This window comes from Podarcis gaigeae (genome assembly GCF_964106915.1).
Source record: "Podarcis gaigeae genome assembly, chromosome: 15".
NCBI lineage: Eukaryota > Metazoa > Chordata > Lepidosauria > Squamata > Lacertidae > Podarcis > Podarcis gaigeae.
Genome location: NC_139692.1, coordinates 23,113,795 through 23,132,046, shown reverse-complemented (window position 1 = coordinate 23,132,046; position 18,252 = coordinate 23,113,795). Strand labels below are relative to the sequence as shown.

Here is an 18,252-nt window from a genome sequence, read left to right as displayed (position 1 = left end):
AGGCAATGTTGCTACAAGTTCCATTGAAAGGGATGGATGTCACCCCCTCCCCCGCCTTAAGTGCCCGCATTCTTTTATATTCTGTATGTAAATCTTCAGTGTCTTTTCCTCGCCGTTTTGTGTGAAGGATGGTGCCGTTCAAAACAAATTGCACTGTGCCGCAAATGCAATTCCCTCTCCCCAAAACAATCCATGCTTCCTCAACCTTGCTGCCTCCTCCAGACGTTTGGAATTGAGTGAGAATGAGATTGGTAAAGGTCGTTTCGGGAAAGGCAAAGAAGCACGAAGGAGCATGCCCTTTGGCTGCAGCTGATTTGAGTCTGTTGCTTCAGAGCACAGCCACAGTTTCCCAGTGGAGACAGCAGGGGAAACAAACAAAACAACAACATTTGTCCCCCCTGGGAAACAAAACCGTGGCCCTGCTTAGTGGGGGCATCTCATGATGCTTCATTCGGGTATCATGTAAGTTGATCAGGTTTGAAAAATGGCTGAAAGGTGTATTTGGTCAAACACCTGTCCAGAGCTCAGTGGTAGAGGACATGCATTGAATGCAAAAGCTGAGGCTGCTGAAGAGACCAGAGACCATCTTGGCAGTGAGTCCTGGAAGACCTGCTCCCTGCCTTGCAGGCCTTTTCCCAACTGGCCTGGGAAGGGAGGGCCTGGACTGACTCCAGCTACAAAAGCTGAGGCCACAGAACAGACTCTTGGGCTGGCGTATTGTTTACAGGGGGCGTTGTTGGGGTAGGGCATTGTTGCTGTTAGCTTTTTATATCTTTATTTTAGAACTTGTGATTTCTATGGAAATAGTTCCTTTCAGTTGTGTATTTTGTTTTGTTTATAGTTTATAATTACTTTATTATGTTGTAGTTACAGGCATCCTCCTACTTATGTGGGGTTTATGGTCTGGGCTCCGTGCACATAACTGAAATAGCGTAAAGGGGGGAGTACCTCATTTTAATAGAGCATGCAGGGAGGGGGGAGAGAGAGAGACTCACATGTGCCACCAGGGTCACCTCCTGATGGGCCTTCTCTCACTTGGGACTGCTCCTCCAAGCCTTCTCTCCAATCCCTCGCATCACAACAAGTGAGTGACCAAGAGCAACTTCCGGGCAGCAGCCCCGAGCAAGGGAAGGCACAGCATTCCAATCAATTTATTTATTTTGCGGCGACCTGCATAAAAGCAGTCACACACAAATAAAACGTGCATAACTGGGGGAATGCCTGTATGTGGTTTTTCCATGTTGTAAGCTGCCTTGAGCATGGTTTGAACTGTGGAAAGGCAGCATACAAATAACATTATGTATGTTTGTTATGTATGTAGATGGTCCCACGTTCAACCCCTCCTATATTTATTTATTTATTTATTCACTATAGGCGGTTACAGAAGCATCAGACAGCACCTCATGCAAACTTGCTCTGGGTCTATTATAGTATTCAGTTAATCACTAATATAGTATATAAATTACTGAGATCGTTAAGTGGAGTATTTTTTTTTATTAGTGTGGAAAAATGTTTTGCCTACCACCTTCATCGGCTGCTAAAACATTTTGCCACGTTGATAAAAAAGATGCTTTGCTAATCACAGTAGCACACACACAATATTTGCATTATATTTGTGTTTTCCACACAACAACATATAATAAGTGGTTTATGAGATAAATGCATACACACACACACACACACACACACACACACACACACACGACTTAAAACCCACAGTAATGCAATCAAATGTGATGCGGCGTAAAAATCAGAGTCAAAATTACTATCGGGATCAAAGAGTGGAGAATAGAACATAAGAGCTAGAACAGATAGAAAAGGTCACAACAAGATTTGAAAGATGGGTGGGGGTTTGAAAGGTCCTTAAAGGTAAAGGTAAAGGTAAAGGTAAAGGGACCCCTGACCATTAGGTCCAGTTGTGGCTGATTTTGGTATTGCGGCGCTCATCTCGCTTTATTGGCCGAGGGAGCCTGCGTACAGCTTCCGGGTCATGTGGCCAGCATGACTAAGCCGCTTCTGGCAAACCAGAGCAGCACACAGAAACGCCGTTTACCTTCCCACCAGAGCGGTACCTATTTATCTACTTGCACTTTGACGTGCTTTCGAACTGCTAGGTTGGCAGGAGCTGGGACTGAACAACGGGAGCTCACCCCGTCAATGGAGATTCGAACCGCCGACCTTCTGATAGGCAAGTCCTAGGCTCTGTGGTTTAACCCACAGTGCCACCTTGAATGGTCCTTACTGGCTTCCAAAAGGACATTAGAGGAAGCAGCAGATCGTCCTCTATGAGGAGGGCCTTCTGCAACTGGGGAACCTTCATCAAACAGAACACTCTGCAGCAGCCACCCACAACTCCCCATCTAGTGATGGCACCTGTAGAAGGCTTTCTGACAAAGACCTCAAGGTCTTTGTAGGTACATGGGAGAAGAGGAAGAGTCCTTCAGATATTGTCCCAAGCCATGAAGTCCCTTAAAGGACAACACCAGTCCTTTGAATTGAACTGCGAGCCAGTGAAGATGGCAAAGTACTGATGTGATATGTTTGCAACACAACATGTCCCAGTTAGGAATCTGACAGCCATGTCCTTGACTGAATTTTCCAAGTTGTTTTCAAAGGTAGCCCCAGGTGCAACACAGTGTGATGATCTAAACAGGAGATCACCAGGGCACAGATCCTGGAGGCAAGATGGGATCCCAGCTGGTGTATTAGCCCAAGCTAGTAGAAGGCATCCCAAACTAGAGAGGCCACTTGTGTCTCTAATGACACAGAGGGATCACTAAGAATTCCAAACTAAGAACCTTTACAGTGAATGCAACCTTCTCCGGAACAGGTTGACACACCATTGACCTGGGCAGGTAAGCAGCCCACTCAAAGTAACTACCCTCTGTCTGGTGTGGATTCAGTTTCAAGTTATTGGCCCTCATCCAGCCCATTACCTTATCAAGGCACAAAAATGAACTAGATCAGGTATGGCTAATCTGTGGCCCTCCAAATAATGTTGGACTCCCATCATCCCCAGTCAGCATGACACTAAGCAAAGATGATGGGAGTTGAAGTCCAACATCATCAAGAGGGACATAGGTCAGCTGCCTCTGGGCTAGATAGGTTGATGGTCCAATACTGGACCAAGATGGGCTAATGATTCAGCAGACTGAAATGATATAATCATTCATATGATCTCTAAATGAGCGGCTATTATGCTGGTCATCATAAGATACAGTGGTACCTTGGGTTACGAACTTAATTCATTCTGGAAGTCCGTTCTTAACCCGAAGCGTTCTTAACCCGAGGCACACATTCCCTACACAGGCCTCCATGGCCCCGGAAGAGGAATTGTGTTTGCAGCCTGGGACACCTACTTCCGGGTTTGTGGAGTTTGTAACCCAAAGCGTTTGTAACCTGAGGTACCACTGTACAACAAGGGCAGCAGAACAAGATTCTTTTCACTTGTGTTTTTTTGTGATGGAACTCACTGTTACAGAGTGCATTTCCCCCATTTTTGTTGCCCATGGCAGTCATTTTGTGCTGGCACCCATGACACTTTTATCAGGGTTTGAGTACTGAACCAAATATCTCTCTCTCTCTCTCTCTCTCTCTCTCTCTCTCTCTCACACACACACACACACACACACACACACACACACATTGACAATCAACTATGCCCTCTGCATCATTTGAATCTTTAAAATAGTCAAATACAAAAATAAATAAATACACCAACCAAAAGCAAACACAAAGTGGAAAGAAAATCAAATCAAATCCTAGTTATACTCAGAGTAGACCCATTGACATTAATAGATGTGACTAATTTACATCTATTAATGTCAGTGGGTCTACTCTGAGTTGAAGCTAAGTGGATACAACCCATAAACACACCATTCAATGATGCCACTTTTATTAGATATTCAACATCTGTAAGATGCGTGGGTAGTTCTGGTCTCTGCACTAGCGACTGGGGAACAGTGCCCCCTCCCCTGATAATATCAGCATTAGCTGCAATCAATGAATGAGCATTGCAGCCAACTGCGATCAATCCCCTGTTTGACTGGAGCTTGATTTTTGTTGTGATAGCGTTGCAAATGGCTCTCTTTCATTTTTTCCCTTCTATGCTTTTAAGAACCCTGTTGGGATTTTTGTGCGGCGGTTAGATTCTTTGGGACACACAAGCAAGCAACCTTCATTTCTGAAATGGCCCTCCTTCCCCGCCTGCTCCGATTAACATCACAGAGGAGAAATTCCATCTGTGCTTACTTACATTTAAAAGCCATAAAGTTCTGGAAATCAGATCAGTCGCTTGGGCCAAAACATTTTTTTATGGGGAGGGGGGCTATTTTCCTCTCCCAAAAGGCAGGCTTTAAGATGATGGATGGCAGCCAAAGATTAATTTATTGTGGCAGAGGGGACACTGAAGGTGCTACACACACACACATGTATATCTATGGATATATACACCTTCATTTATATACTGTATCTGGAAGATCTCTCTTGGTTCCATTAAATATCCACTAGGGACCAGTTGGCGACTCGAGAGACTGGCTGGGCTTACCAGGTCAAACAGCATTTTCATTCAGGTAATGCCCCTGACAACAGCACCTACCCTTTTCCCACCCTGGAGCCTACAATTTAGATGAAGCCTCTCTTCAATAGAGAGACCCACTATCAAGTTGTTAAAAGCAGGGATACACTAAGTGAAAATGCTAATGGGGTGGAAATGAGCAAAGCTAAGAAGCTGGGCTCCAGACTTCTGCGGTAACTTAAGCAGAGCATCTGGAAACTGGTTTAGTGGAGAAGGAAAAGCACAGAATTAAATAGTCTAAAGAACTCTAGAAACAGCAAGCAGACGTGGTAAACTCATGCTCCAACTTGGTGTCACTGAGCCTCATCCAGTAACTTGTGGACACAACACTGTCCCGGGAAGAAATCAAGGGAAGATATCAACATTTCAAACACTTGGCGACCTTTCAAAATTGACTTCAAATGGAATTGCCACTGAATTCTGCTTACAGACATATTTTTAATCCATGGGTTTTAAGCACACACCATCAATGCATTTCAGATGTTTGGGATGCAAGGCAGATCCAAAATGGATCCACTTTGGACTTTGTAACGCCTCTGGGGCCCAGCACATTGTCATGAGATTAATCACCACATGCCAAACACTGAAACAGAAGTGGGAGAACTAGTGGTTCTGCAGATGTTGCTGGACCGATTCTCATTGTCCCAGATCACTGGCCATGTTAACGGGGGCTGATGTGAGTTGGAGTCCAACCATCTCTGGAGAACCACAGGTTCCCTGTCTCTGGCCTAGAAGGGGCTTGCCTCTGCTGCAGAATTCTTGCCACAAACTGGGTGCTCTTATAGCTTTACTATCAGCTTTGCATTCAATTACTGCCTTACAGTTTAGCACATGAAACCCATGTATGGTTCCATCACTTCCAATGCTCTCACATACAAGTTTTCTAAGCATGTCGTGTGCAAGTCCAGAGAGGACAACGTGAATTCCTACCAGTGGCGTAGCATGGGTTGCCAGCGCCTGGGGCGGGACAAGTGTTGTGCCCCCCCCTGGACTGCCCAGTCCAGTGCAGCTGGGGTAGGAGCGTGTGCCAGGGGGGCACAAACAGAGACCACACAGGGTGAATGGAACCCACCTCCAAGAGGCTCATAGCCTGCTGCCTCCATCCACCTGCCTGCTAGACCAACCTGCCTGTCGCTGCATCTCAGCTGCCAGGGATCTGTGCCTGTCATGGAGGCACTTGATTGTGTCCTCTTAAATATGTGAGCCTGGGGTCACGGCCCCCTCTACATCCCCCACACGATTCCTACTGAACAATCATGCAACAAACTCCTGCTCCCCATAGGTAAGATCAGCAAACATAACCAGGTATGTGCAGATTTTGTACTTATTGCTATACAGAAGTGGCTTCCTTTTGGGAGTTTAGTGTTGGCTCCTACTTAGAACATGCACTTGGACAAAATAGTGGTAGAGCCTCTCTCTGGCATACAGAAGGCGCCAGGTTTAATCCTTGGCATCTCTGGGGGGCAGGGATAGACTCCTGCCTGAAACCCCGGAGAAACCCTCCCAGTTAATGTAGACAGTACAGAGTGAGATGACTCAGCATGACACAGCATGAAGCAGATTCCTAAGTTCCTCCACTGTGAAATAATTCTAAACTTGGTTTTAGCACATCACATCCCGTCAGTGTTCCACCCTTACCGGGGTTGTGCTGCTGCCTCCGTAGAAGGTGACCTCTTCCCAAGTAGCAACAAAAATGAACACAGCGTTGAATGATGGCAGGTTCTTGAAATACTTCCGGATATCTTTGGAGACCTTCTTGAGGAGATCAGGATCCGTGCTCTCCCGGTAATAGACTTCCCCTCGGATGCCGTTGTGGACGTCTGCCCAGAAAGGAGCGATAAAAGCCCTCCCGTCAGCCAGGGGGAAAGACTCTGGCGTGAACTGGCTGACCAGCACATTAAAGGAAACGACGCCATTGTTGTTGACCTGCGAGGGAAAGCGGAATGGTTTGATTTAAGCCAGTGGAAGGCTTGGCAGCGAGAGGCAGAAATGTCAGCTTAAAATTATGCTTGCGTAGGTTGAGCCGGTGGCAGAGGCTGGGCTATGCAATTATGGGTTGTAAATAGGGCTATATTTCTAGGCTCCCCTGTGGCCTTCATCTCACCCTGAGGCTGGGATAGAACTGAGGTTCAAAAACCCACAGAGAAATGAAACTAGAGGTCACCCCACCCCCCTGGAAATTTCCATACTCTGCATTCTCATCATGACCACCTTTTCGCAGAATACTCACCAAAGCAGACTGGTCTAAAGAGATTTGTGGGAATTATCTTCTGGGGAAGTTGTATACTTCCAATGTATGGTGCGTAGTCAGCCCTATCCTGCACATCTCTTTGCAGTCTTCTGCTCCATTAGATGCTTGTTTCCCATGGGGAAACAACCAGACCAGGGCCGTCTTAAGCATATGCGGCACCAGGATGCAAAGATCCGCCCGGCTCCACCCCCCAACCTTTTTTTAGGGGGGGACCCCAAAGTTTATGACTTTTGTTTAGGGCAGGCCAGCGAGGTGAGCATGGCAGAGCTAGCCTGGCCGGCCACCTCAGCATCATCAGAGAAGCCTGAGGCAGCGGCAGCGGCAACAGAGCAAGGCTGGATGCCTGGGGTAGAAGGTTGGCAAGCAGAGCCCAGCACAACAGTCAAGCCCAAGGTGGTGGCAGTGGCAGCTGAGCAAAGCCGGGTGCCTTGTGTGAGCAGTGCGCACTGGGCAGGCCTCTCAACGGCCCATCAATCCCAGGCGAGCAGGAGGGTGGAGTTGGTCGGCTGCCTCAGCACCTCGCTCGCCTGTAGCGGAAAAGTTGTGGTGGCTGTCGGCTCTTCCCAATCCCTGGACTCCAAATCTCAGCCCTGGACTCACGGCCTGGAGCTCCTGAGAGCCCGGTGCCCGACACCCCTAGCACCTATGGGTAAGATGGCCCTGAAGCAGACATCCACCTCTGCCCACATCACTTTCTCAAGTGGTAACATCCATCAAGAGCTTCACCGCACAATTCTGCTTCACTGTTGGAGCCTCCTTGGGATTACACTACATCTAACTAAAGGTTAGATGTTTTCTCTAGAAAACTAAAGAGATGGCGAGCCAGAAGGAACCAGAAGGTGGAAAAGGTCCTCTGTCTGAGACCTCGGAGAGTTCTGAGTCCTGGGTTGGGTGGGCCATTGGTCTGACTCAGCATAAGACAGCAGAGGTCTCTTCCTGCACATTTTGCCCATGTATTTGCCCACCCCTTGATCCTGCACTAAAGAGGTAATTTTTTTTAGTCTTTTCAAGCACCACCATGAGAGATCATGTCAGCCAAACAGCTCATCTGCTAAACAAACAAAACAAATAAAGATGCAAAAAATAAAAATTAAAAAAAATCCCCGAAGCTGGAACGAAATAAATAATCTTCATTTTCCTGCAGCTGCTCCCTCCATACGCTTGTTGCGTGTCATGCAACAGGAATAATGTCCGACGTGTCAAGGCCCTCGCGTCTCTCTGGTGTTTAATCACTTGCAAAAGGCAATTTATTGCCTTTTATATCCCTGCCCCACGAACATTAGCCCATTAAATATACCTCTGACTTTCTTAATCATAAAACCTATCAGTTCATGAAATCTAAGAACTTGTCAGGAGGGATCCCATAAATCTTCCTCTGCCCTGAAATGCTGGAGGGAAGCTGTGTTTAAAATGCAGACATTAATGGCGGGGAAAATGAATAATAGGGTCCGGCAGCTTCCGCAGCCCCAGCCCTGTACTTACAAAAATGGTTCGATATGGGACTCCGAAGAAGATGAATGGGAAGGACAGCTTGATCTCCGGGGAGCTGCCGTCATCCACTTTGGGCGTTTTGGTGTCGTTGGGCCAGAACGGATACAAAATTGCCATGGCCTGAGCTGTAATTGGGACATATGTTCTATTATTCAATGCCAGCACCATTGCGTTGCGGTCACCATTGGCACACAGTCAGAACCATCTCATCTCCCTCGCCCTGAAAGCCCCTTTAATATTTAAAACAAACAAGCAAAATGAGTACCCGTCCACTAAGATGCACCTCCATCTGCGGTGAGTCATAGCTGGTAATTTAGAATGATGCATTCACTATACTCAGGCAAGATATAAGGACCAGCAAAAGTGACACCTGTGGACCTTAGAGCAGACACATGCAAATTCAGATACTCCCCACCCCAATGTCCCTATTTTCCAGGGAGAGTCCTGCATTTACAGAAGCCGTCCCAGTTTCTGATTTGGTTCCAGAATGTCCTGCTTTTCCATAGGACGTCCCTATTTTCGTCAGAGAAATGTTGGAGGGTATGGAGTTATGCGACCCCTGAGCCAAGGAGATAAGTAACTATACATCCTTTAGAAGACACCTGAAGGCAGCCCTGTATAGGGAAGTTTTTTAATGTTTAATGCTTTATTATGTTTTTATATATATTGGAAGCTGCCCAGAATGGCTGGGGCATTCCAGTCAGATGGATAAAATTGTTGTTGTTGTTGTTATTAAATTGGACGTCCCTATTTTCATCAGAGAAATGTTGGAGGGTATGAGATATGTCCTTAATGTCAGTCATGACAATTGATTTCAGTGGGTCTACTCTGAGTAGGCAGGACAAGATTGGATATAACCCCTAAAGTTTGTCTGATCTGCCAAGTTATTTTTCACATTGATTTAAGCTGAGCTGAGTGCCAAACCTCCAGTTGCTCATACAGTGGTACCTCGGGTTAAGAACTTAATTCGTTCCGGAGGTCCGTTCTTAACCTGAAACTGTTCTTAACCTGAGGTACCACTTTAGCTAATGGGGTCTCCCGCTGCTGTCATGCGATTTCTGTTCTCATCTTGAAGCAAAGTTCTTAACCCGAGGTACTATTTCTGGGTTAGCGGAGTCTGTAACCTGAAGTGTCTGTAACCTGAAGCGTCTGTAACCCGAGGTACCACTGTATAAGGCCCAAGCCTGAACACGGATACAAGTTTGCAGATGTTCCCAGAGAAACCACTTGCTAAAATGGCCTTACTGGCAAAGGCGAAATGGCAACAGCTCTATCCTGAAACATTCCCATGATGGGCAGAAACCCCTGCTCACACAACATCAACTGAATTGTATCTGCTTGGCTGAGGTTTCTTTCCCTGATGTTTTTACATGAGGGGATAATGCCGTCTCGGCTAGAAAAGAACTTTGCTGCCCTCGTTATAGTCAATGAATGCTCAGCCGAGCCTCCAAAGGCAAAACAATTCACCCTCTGTTTAAGACTCTTTGCTGCAGTCCTATGTTAAGTTTCATATGGGCGCCTACCAGGGCCGCATGGAGACCTTTAGAGGCCCTAAGCACTGAGAAGGTGATGGATCCCCCAGGTGCAATTCAAAGTAAGAACAATAGTTAACAGTATAAAATAAAAAAATTAAAATAACAATGAAGCATAGATTAATTGTAGCACATGACAGGACCTGATGTCCTTGCATTATTTCCATCTACGTTAGTAGGATGTCCCCTGGTTTAAGTGGGGATAAGTAATTGAAAAGAGAATGGAACACAGGGAGAAAGTGTGGAGTGTAAAAAAACTAACAAAGTTCTGATTTCCCCCATGATGACTGCTCAATACTTTAAATTTTTTTTAAAAAATCACATTTTTTGAATATAAAAAAATCTCATTTTGTGTGTGTGTACTCTTTCATTGAAAGCGCTTTAAGCATGTGCTTAAATGGAGATTAATGGAGATACATCTGCAGAAACTGAAGAACTGGCCAATGAAATATGAACTTTTTAAAAGGAGCGGAATGATTTTGGACAGTATCTGGTGTATAATATTTTTGTCACGCACCTGCTGGATTGTTCTAACCTACACAGAATGGAAGGAGTAAAAATGTTGCTGCATTTTTATTGTTGTTATTGGTGTTCTTGTTGGGAGCCGCCCAGAGTGGCTGGGGAAACCCATCCAAATGGGTGGGGTATAAATAAATCAATATTATTATTATTAGCCCAGAATAGCCTATTGAGTCATTCAGCACTGGCACCTTCCCACTGTGTCTTTCTGGATTTTGAGAAAAGGAGAGTCCCCTTGGCTGTCCTCCTGCTCTTGGGCCCTTCAGCAACACTTGTCTTAACAATTCAATCAGAACACCTAAAGGCCAAAACTAGGGATGGAAGGATCTGCCTTCTGTCTGCTTTCCTGGATTTCAGTTCACTCACTTTCTCATTTTTCCAGCCTTAAATTCAGTTCTCCACATTTTGCAGCTATTTACTGATTTTCTTTCTTTTTTAAAAATACCTCTTGAAAATTCATTGGTTTTAGTACGAATTTTTCCTAATAATCACATTTTGATATGCACTTTTGACTTATTTTGCAAGCAATCTTCCCTGCCACCACACATTTCTGTATATTATTTTCGCTAATGTTTACATTTTTATGCACGCTTCCTCCCAGTGTATGCATCTTTGTAAACGTGGTTCAGTTGGAGAACTGCCTCACAAAATTCAGAGCAGCGTGAATGTCAAAGGCTTAGCTGTGTTTCTGTGGACATATTGCTTTGGAAAGTGCAGATTTGATGGGTTTGTGTGCTGCATCCAATCTCTCCACCATCCCTGGCCACAACCTCAGGGCCCTTCGCCCGTTTCTGAATCACATTACGCATTCCCACCTCTGCTTTCAGCCACGGCGAGGTCTTCATGCAATGGCATTTCTCCTAATTTGCTAAATGCCGTAATGGCAGGTAGAGTCAGCAGGTCCTGACCCAGATTCAGGGTTTGGGCCTCCTTCTCACAGTTTCTGAAACACTTGAGTTCTTTGCACACACTGAGGTGTGTACTAGGAATGCATGTATGTAGTGTGTGTGTGTGTGTGTGTGTGTGTGAGAGAGAGAGAGAGAGAGAGAGAGAGAGAGAGAGAGAGAGAGAGAGAGAAGAGGGGATCACCAGGACTGTATATGGTGGCCCCATTCCTGCCACAGCACTGGTTGGTAGAAAAAAGCATTTTCTGCCCACAGAAAAAGCTCTTTTGGATGCTGTGTGAAAAATAGTCCGAATCTTGCACAAGTTCTTGAGCAAGGCCCTTGTATTGCCATCTAGAGGGGAGCTGCAACAAATATTGCAGTGTGCTGTTTCTGTTCCAGCGTCCAGCCGGTCATTCCTTCTTCCAATACATTTCATCCTACACCCTCTCCTCATCTCCAACTCCCCATTTCCCTTCTCTTCACCAACAGATACTCAGTGTTCTGTGGGCTCTGAACATGCTGCCTACTTGGGTATTTTTCCAATAAGAAAATTACAGTGGTACCTTGGGTTACATATGCTTCAGGTTACATACGCTACAGGTTACAGACTCCGCTAACCCAGAAATATTACCTCGGGTTAAGAACGTTGCTTCAGGATGAGAACAGAAATCGTGCTCCAGCGGCACGGCAGCAGTGGGAGGCCCCATTAGCTAAAGTGGTGCTTCAGGTAAAGAACAGTTTCAGGTTCAGAACGGACCTCCAGAACGAATTAAGTACGTAACCAGAGGTACCACTGTATAGAGATAACCAGCCTTTGTTGAAGCCTTTAGCATGCATTGGGCTAGTGCATCTGGTTTGAGAATGGCCTTTCCTTTTTGCACATCGAGAGATGCTGGTAGGGAAGAAAATAATAAAGTTGTTTATTGCAGGAAAGATGCTGAACTTGGACAGAAATGTTTCCAGTTCTAGTCCCACTAGCTAGTCTAGAGACGAACAAGGCAGCCATGCTTGCTCCCTTTGTTCTCAGAGGATAGTATGAAGATGACCTCTCATCCAGAGGTCTGAGAGAGAGAAGTGTGAGGAGAAGGAGGAGGAAGTTGTAAACAGGATGCAACCTGAGACATATCAGGCCAAACAAGAAAGAGATAAGAGAAGTAAGCTGATAGGTTAAAGGTACAGGGATAGTCTGGGAATGTGGAAGGGCCCCGCGCTATCTGCCTTAACCCCATGTAAAGCCCTCTTCGGCAAGCTGAGTTGCACCCAAACTTCCAACAAAAGCCCTTCGGCTTGGCACCACGACAAGCATGAAGGATCTGTTTGTGAAAGAGGGCAACTGTCCTGGCTCTGGAGATCGGTTACAAGGACTTGAGATCGTTGAAATAAATAAATGGCCCAGCGCAGCAGGATGCAGGCTCCACCCTCTGCCGTGATGCGGGAAATCCCTGGTCCCCCTGGAGCTTCCCCTCACATTCTTCAGGCGAATACGGTCTCTCAATCCCATCAGCATCAGAGGTACAGCTGGTGGTGACACGAGGGAGAGCCTTTTCTGCGGCTGCCCCCAGATTGTGGAATTCCCTCTCAAGAGAGGTCGGACAGGCTCCCTCCTCGTTGCCTTTCCTCTGGTAGGCTCAGACCTCCCTGTTCTGGCAGGCCAGACAATATTGACCACTGGGAGCTGGTATTTGGGGCAATCGGTATTTGAATTGCTGGTGCTAAAAGCGTTTTATTGTATTTTAACTAGGGTCTTCAGCTACACTTTTAAAATTACTTTGTGTTTTATCATGATGCTTTAAAATTTTTGTGAGTCACCTTGAATCCCATCTTGGGAGAAAGGTGGGATATCCATGCATTAAATAAATAAGGCCCTTGCAGGAAATGTACTGAGAGTTTTTTTTCATATTCGTGTTCAGGCAGAGTGTGGATGAAGGAACTGTAAACTCCCATAGGGTAGTGCCTTGCTGAATTTCTAACAACTTGGAATTAAGGTGCTTGCATATACTTAAAAAATAATTGATAGGATCTACAGGAGAGAAAGAATTGATAGACTCTACAGGGCCTAAAAACATCTGGCCAATTACCAGTGCGGTGTAAGGATTAGAATAGGGGGTGGGGGGGACCTGAGACCCAGGACCTCCAGGTGAGTCTATCTGGCCCCGGGGAATCTCGCCAAGAAATGGCCCTTCCTTAGGTGTTTTAGACTGGCTGGAATGTGTCCTTGAACCCTCATCATGCCTACCGCTTCCTTGGATACTTGATAAAGTGAGGTTGTGCAGGGTATGTAAAAACTAACCTACCATGGAAATGCAAGAATTACATTTCTCCTCCTCCCACTTTGCTTCTGGGTGCACCCAGCATTGACACGTGGCCCCCATTCTGTAGAACCAAATGGTGAAAATGACCTGGAAGGCCTGTAAAGGTCAACTTGGTAGCCCACAATACCCTGGGAATATGCCATTCACTGCAATATAGTCATACCTCGGGTTGAATGTGCTTCAGGTTGAGCGCTTTTGGGTTGCGCTCCGCGGCAACCTGGAAGTAACGGAGCGCGTTACTTCCGGGTTTTGCTGCTCGTGCATGCGCAGATGCTCAAAATGACGTCACGCGTGGAAGCAGCTAAACGCGGGAGCGCAAACACGCTGTCACGTCTTACGTTTTATTCGGGATGCGAGGTACCACTGTATGTTCATCCGCTTGCTTTGAGAGATGCTAATTGGCTGGCTTTGATGCTATCTGCTGACTTGGGATGCTTGGCTATTGGCCTTGGGAGGGGAGCTTGGATGCCTGCCATCTAGGCCTTCATTGGTCGGGTGGACCGATAGAAATTTCTGGCCAAACTGACATATGATGTTTTCTGAATAAGTAATGCTTAACACGCTCCCCTCTTGTGGACAATTATGACAAACGTTTTCCGTTTCAGAGGTTTCCCCGAGTCTGTAAAGGCAGGAAGGTTTCTGGCACTGCATTGTAAGTTTTCACTTTTCTACAATAAAGCACTAGAATTGACCTCTCTGGCATTTTTTTACCCCTGCAACAAACCACTCTCACAAGCTCTCCTTTGGGCCTGTGGATGAGGACACCCAGAAAGCTGCCCAGAATGGAATGTGGCTTCCTGGCTAAAAATGGTTCCCCATCCCTGGATTAGGGAGTGTTAGGCCAGACCTGGGGATACCAGGGTTTGAACCCCCACTTAACCGGAAAGCTCACACAGGGTGCTATGAGGATAAACCAGGCATAGGCAAACTCAGCCCTCCAGATGTTTTGGGACTACAACTCCCATCATCCCTGACCACCTGTTAGCAAGGGATGATGGGCGTTGTAGTCCTAAAACATCTGGCGGGCCAAGTTTGCCTATGCCTGGGATAGACCAAGAGGGGAGGACTGTTGGCAGTGAGATGCAACTCAGCCCACACTGAAGGCTAATGTGTCTGCACACAAAATAGCAGAGAGAGTCGGGGGGGACACACCTCCAGACTTCCTAGACTGCCCTTTAACCTTTGTTGCCCTTCCTTCAGGCTAGACCGATACTCTTATGGTTGCTGACCTCATTTCTTACTTTCCTCTTCTTCACTTCTCAACTTGTGAGGTGCCTTTTGTGTATTTGTTGCTGAGATGCAAGAGCAGGTGCAGCTCATGGTATTCTCTCATCTTAACTTTATTAGAACTAGGATATTTCCCACCTAGCATGTATTTCCTGCAATAAATGCAGCTTCCTCGTCTTCCTAAACCCAGAGTCTCAGTGAACTTATATCAAGCGTAAAGTGTGCTCCTGCAACAGTGATTTGGTTTTAAGTTCAATTTCTGCTGATGCATTTGAACTCCAAATGCCACCAAGAACCACATGTGACATGCTGAGAACCCTGGAGGAATGCTGGGCTCCCCACAAAAGCAATTAAATAAATACCACCCCAAAGCTATTGTCTAACCTCAGCAGAGATGCTCCTTAGCAGAAATTGCTTGCTGCTTCTGTTTGCTCGCTGCCACGCCACCCTAAGCTACCATGCACAGGAATGGGAGTGGGTGGGTGGAGAAATTAAATTGCATTTAAAGGTGAATCTACCCAATTCACACTTTCTGAAATTGCATGAACAGCCATCCTTTGAAAACTGCACTTCTCCAAATCTGTAATGCATTTTCTGAAACCCAGTAATGTGTACCAAAATTTAAAAAGGAGAATAAGCATAGGGTAGGGTCCAGTGTGAACTGAAATGCACATATTCCTGAAAGCAACATGGAAAAAATGCATTATATCGGGGAACATTGCTTTGCAAAAATGTGTATATTAGGAGAAATTTGCACTAACATGCTGATGAATCTACACAAGGACTCTTTCTGGAGAAAGAAAAATCCACAAGCTGAGGTGGAAATGCAGAGAACCCAAGAAAAAACGAAACTGACATATTTGCCCATTCAAAAACACTACCAATTTCTTGCACACAATGCAAAACACAAATATCTTAATCATCTTTGCAGGTGACAGAGGGCTTGAAAGATATTGCTATGAGACATTCTCTGTCTCTGGAACTCTTTAAAAAAAGAAAAAGAAAACTGTTTAAAATGCAAACATGTAAAGATAAGTTGCCATAAAACAGAGAGACTGGCAGGCAGCACAGCCAATCAGATAATCAACATGTTTTTGCATATGGATACGGACAATGTTAATGTCTCTGGCAAGCATTCCTTTGCCAGAGAGACAGTGAGCGAGCAAAATCATTTCCCAGCTGTTATGTAATAGCTGAACAATTACAGCTTGGGTCACAGCTGTGAAATGTAGGGGTTGTTGTTCTTTCTTTTTTCCAAGAGTGGAACTGAGCCCAACTTTTCCTTTTAACAGCTGCTTTAAGAATCAGCAATGAGCTGCATCTTTGCAGGTGCAGCCTCTTCAAACATCCCCAAAGGTTTACCTGTGGGAAAGCGCTACAACCGTTTCCCTTTATTGGGAACAAGTTCTACAGGGTAGATCAAAGCTTTCCACCGGGATCCGAAACTAGTCTGAATAATGGCTTCTGATATCAGTCCCTAAACACACTCACCTATCTAAGGGAAGGGACAGGCTATTTATTACAACACCATTTCCCTCCCATTTTGCAAAAAAATAAAAAAATAAAAAACCATACAGAAACAAGCAAACAAATACTGAAACAATAAAACCGCCAACCTAACAGAAGCTACACTTCATCAAACACAAAATCACTTCTGTGAATCTCAAAAAAACCCTCTGAAACAGAATTAGATTCACCTGAAGCCTAAAAACGAAACCAGAATGGGAGAGATGAGCCTTCTTGGGGTGGTAGGCCCATAAACCCAGTGCCACCACAAAGAAGACTCTGCCCCACATCATCACTTCCCCATTTCTCTAAGGGAATGGGAAAAGGGGAACATGGGGAAAGACTTCCTTAGATGACCTGCCTGTGCAATTAGTTGCGTATGGGAGGCAACAATGGGAGTGCTCAGGTAAGCTGACTGCATAAGGTAGGAGATAACCGCCTCTCTCTGCTGGTACAGAAGCGAAAGCAGGTGCTATGTGGGTCCCACAAAATAGGGTGCCTTTTGCATCCACCGTGGCAGCGTGGCAGTTGCTTCCACATGGTGTGATTCCACACGGCTGTGGGACGCAGGTGAGTTGCAGAATCACAGGCATTACTCACTTTCCCTTCCGGCTGGTGACAATCAGACTCACCCAAGTGACCCTGCTTATCTGGTACTTTAACTCACACCAGTTCTCCAGTGGGGTGGGAAACTGCCTCCCTGCTGCCGTGGACATCTGTGGGGTGGGATGCTAAGGTCAGGGCACCAGATTTGGCGTCCCAAGGATACACTTTCTTGGAAATCAGTCCAGCTGCAGCCCGCGAGATGTACTTACTCTGCTTTCAAAACTGAAAAGCCATTAGCTATACATGCCTGGTTCTTATGCAGCGTATCTTTGACGGGAGCGGTTTGCTAATTACCGGGGAAGTATCAGTATCCGGCCGCTGATGAGCCGAAATACTAACCTTGCTGTCGAATAATTATGAAGGCAAAAGCCACCCAGCTTCTAAAGAACGACGGGTAATTCATCCTAGAGGAAGAGGAAGGAGAAAAAGTGCAGCAAATCAGTCGCCCATCCAGAACCAGGTCCCATATGTAAATCCCACCGTAAAGCGTATGTCAAGATCGCCTCAGCATCGCTTGACGGGACCAGACGGCTTGAAATTTGGGAAACCAGTCACTCCATCCGTGCCCACAAACACAAAACCTCTTAATTAGGTCGCGGTTAACGACACCGCTCTTGTTTGAAAAGGGGAACAAAGGGTTTGTTTGGCTCATTTTGTCGGGGCAAACTCAGGGAACAATGCCGGAGGGGGCAAGTTTGCTAGAAAGTGCTACCAGTGTCAGCTTTAATAGGTCTGAATATGAAAATAGCTCTGAGAGGAAACACTCATTCCCCTAATAACCCCAAACGATTCCTCAATGATCTCCACACTACAAAGCTTTTGGCTGAACAGATTCTTATTGTATACCAAAACGAGAGCCAATTATCTACCGTGGAGTGCTCTCCTCACTGGAAGACTTTCAACGCTGCTTTAACTAATCCTTCCTTCTTCTTCTTCGTCTTCTTCTTCCCTTTCTGTATCAGCTGGTGAGGCAAAGAACACTTCACATTTCTTGACTGGTAGGATGGGAGGACAAACATTGACACAGCTGCCCATCTTTTGCGTTAACACAGATATCACTTTTGCAAAGGGTTCGGCGGGGGGGGGGGTCGTGTGCGGAGACGAGATAAAAACGAAGCTCCATAAATAATACAGAAATCCTACGTGGGTATTTTAATTCCTTTCGTGCCCTGAGGAATTTGTTATACATTATTAATCCGGTACAAAATCGCTCTCAATGTAAAGTGCTCAGAGTTTCATTACCTTTGCATTTTTATTAAATCAGGGCCAGATTTTTGCATTTCTGCCCAGGAATCTGTTGTTGCAAAAGAGAGAAGCATGGACTGCCACTCTGGACCAGGTGAAA

The 18,252-nt window shown here is 45.8% G+C and overlaps 1 protein-coding gene across 2 annotated transcripts in view; it reads right to left on the bottom strand.

The window, feature by feature from the left end:
- Positions 1-17,630, bottom strand: part of TECTA (tectorin alpha) — an 88,851-nt gene extending 71,221 nt beyond the window's left edge. Inside the window, exons 1-3 of one of the 2 annotated variants that reach the window (XR_014558240.1) lie at positions 17,247-17,630; positions 8,310-8,443; positions 6,215-6,502 (exon numbers count right to left, since the gene is read on the bottom strand). Coding sequence is in view for 1 of the 2 variants with exons in the window: in XM_083713921.1 (XP_083570047.1) it covers positions 6,215-6,502; positions 8,310-8,443; positions 17,247-17,310 (486 nt within the window). In the remaining variant the exon portion in view is untranslated. The remainder of the gene's footprint in view (positions 1-6,214; positions 6,503-8,309; positions 8,444-17,246) is intronic. The other variant, XM_083713921.1, reaches the window with a different exon arrangement.
- Positions 17,631-18,252: the final 622 nt, after the last annotated feature.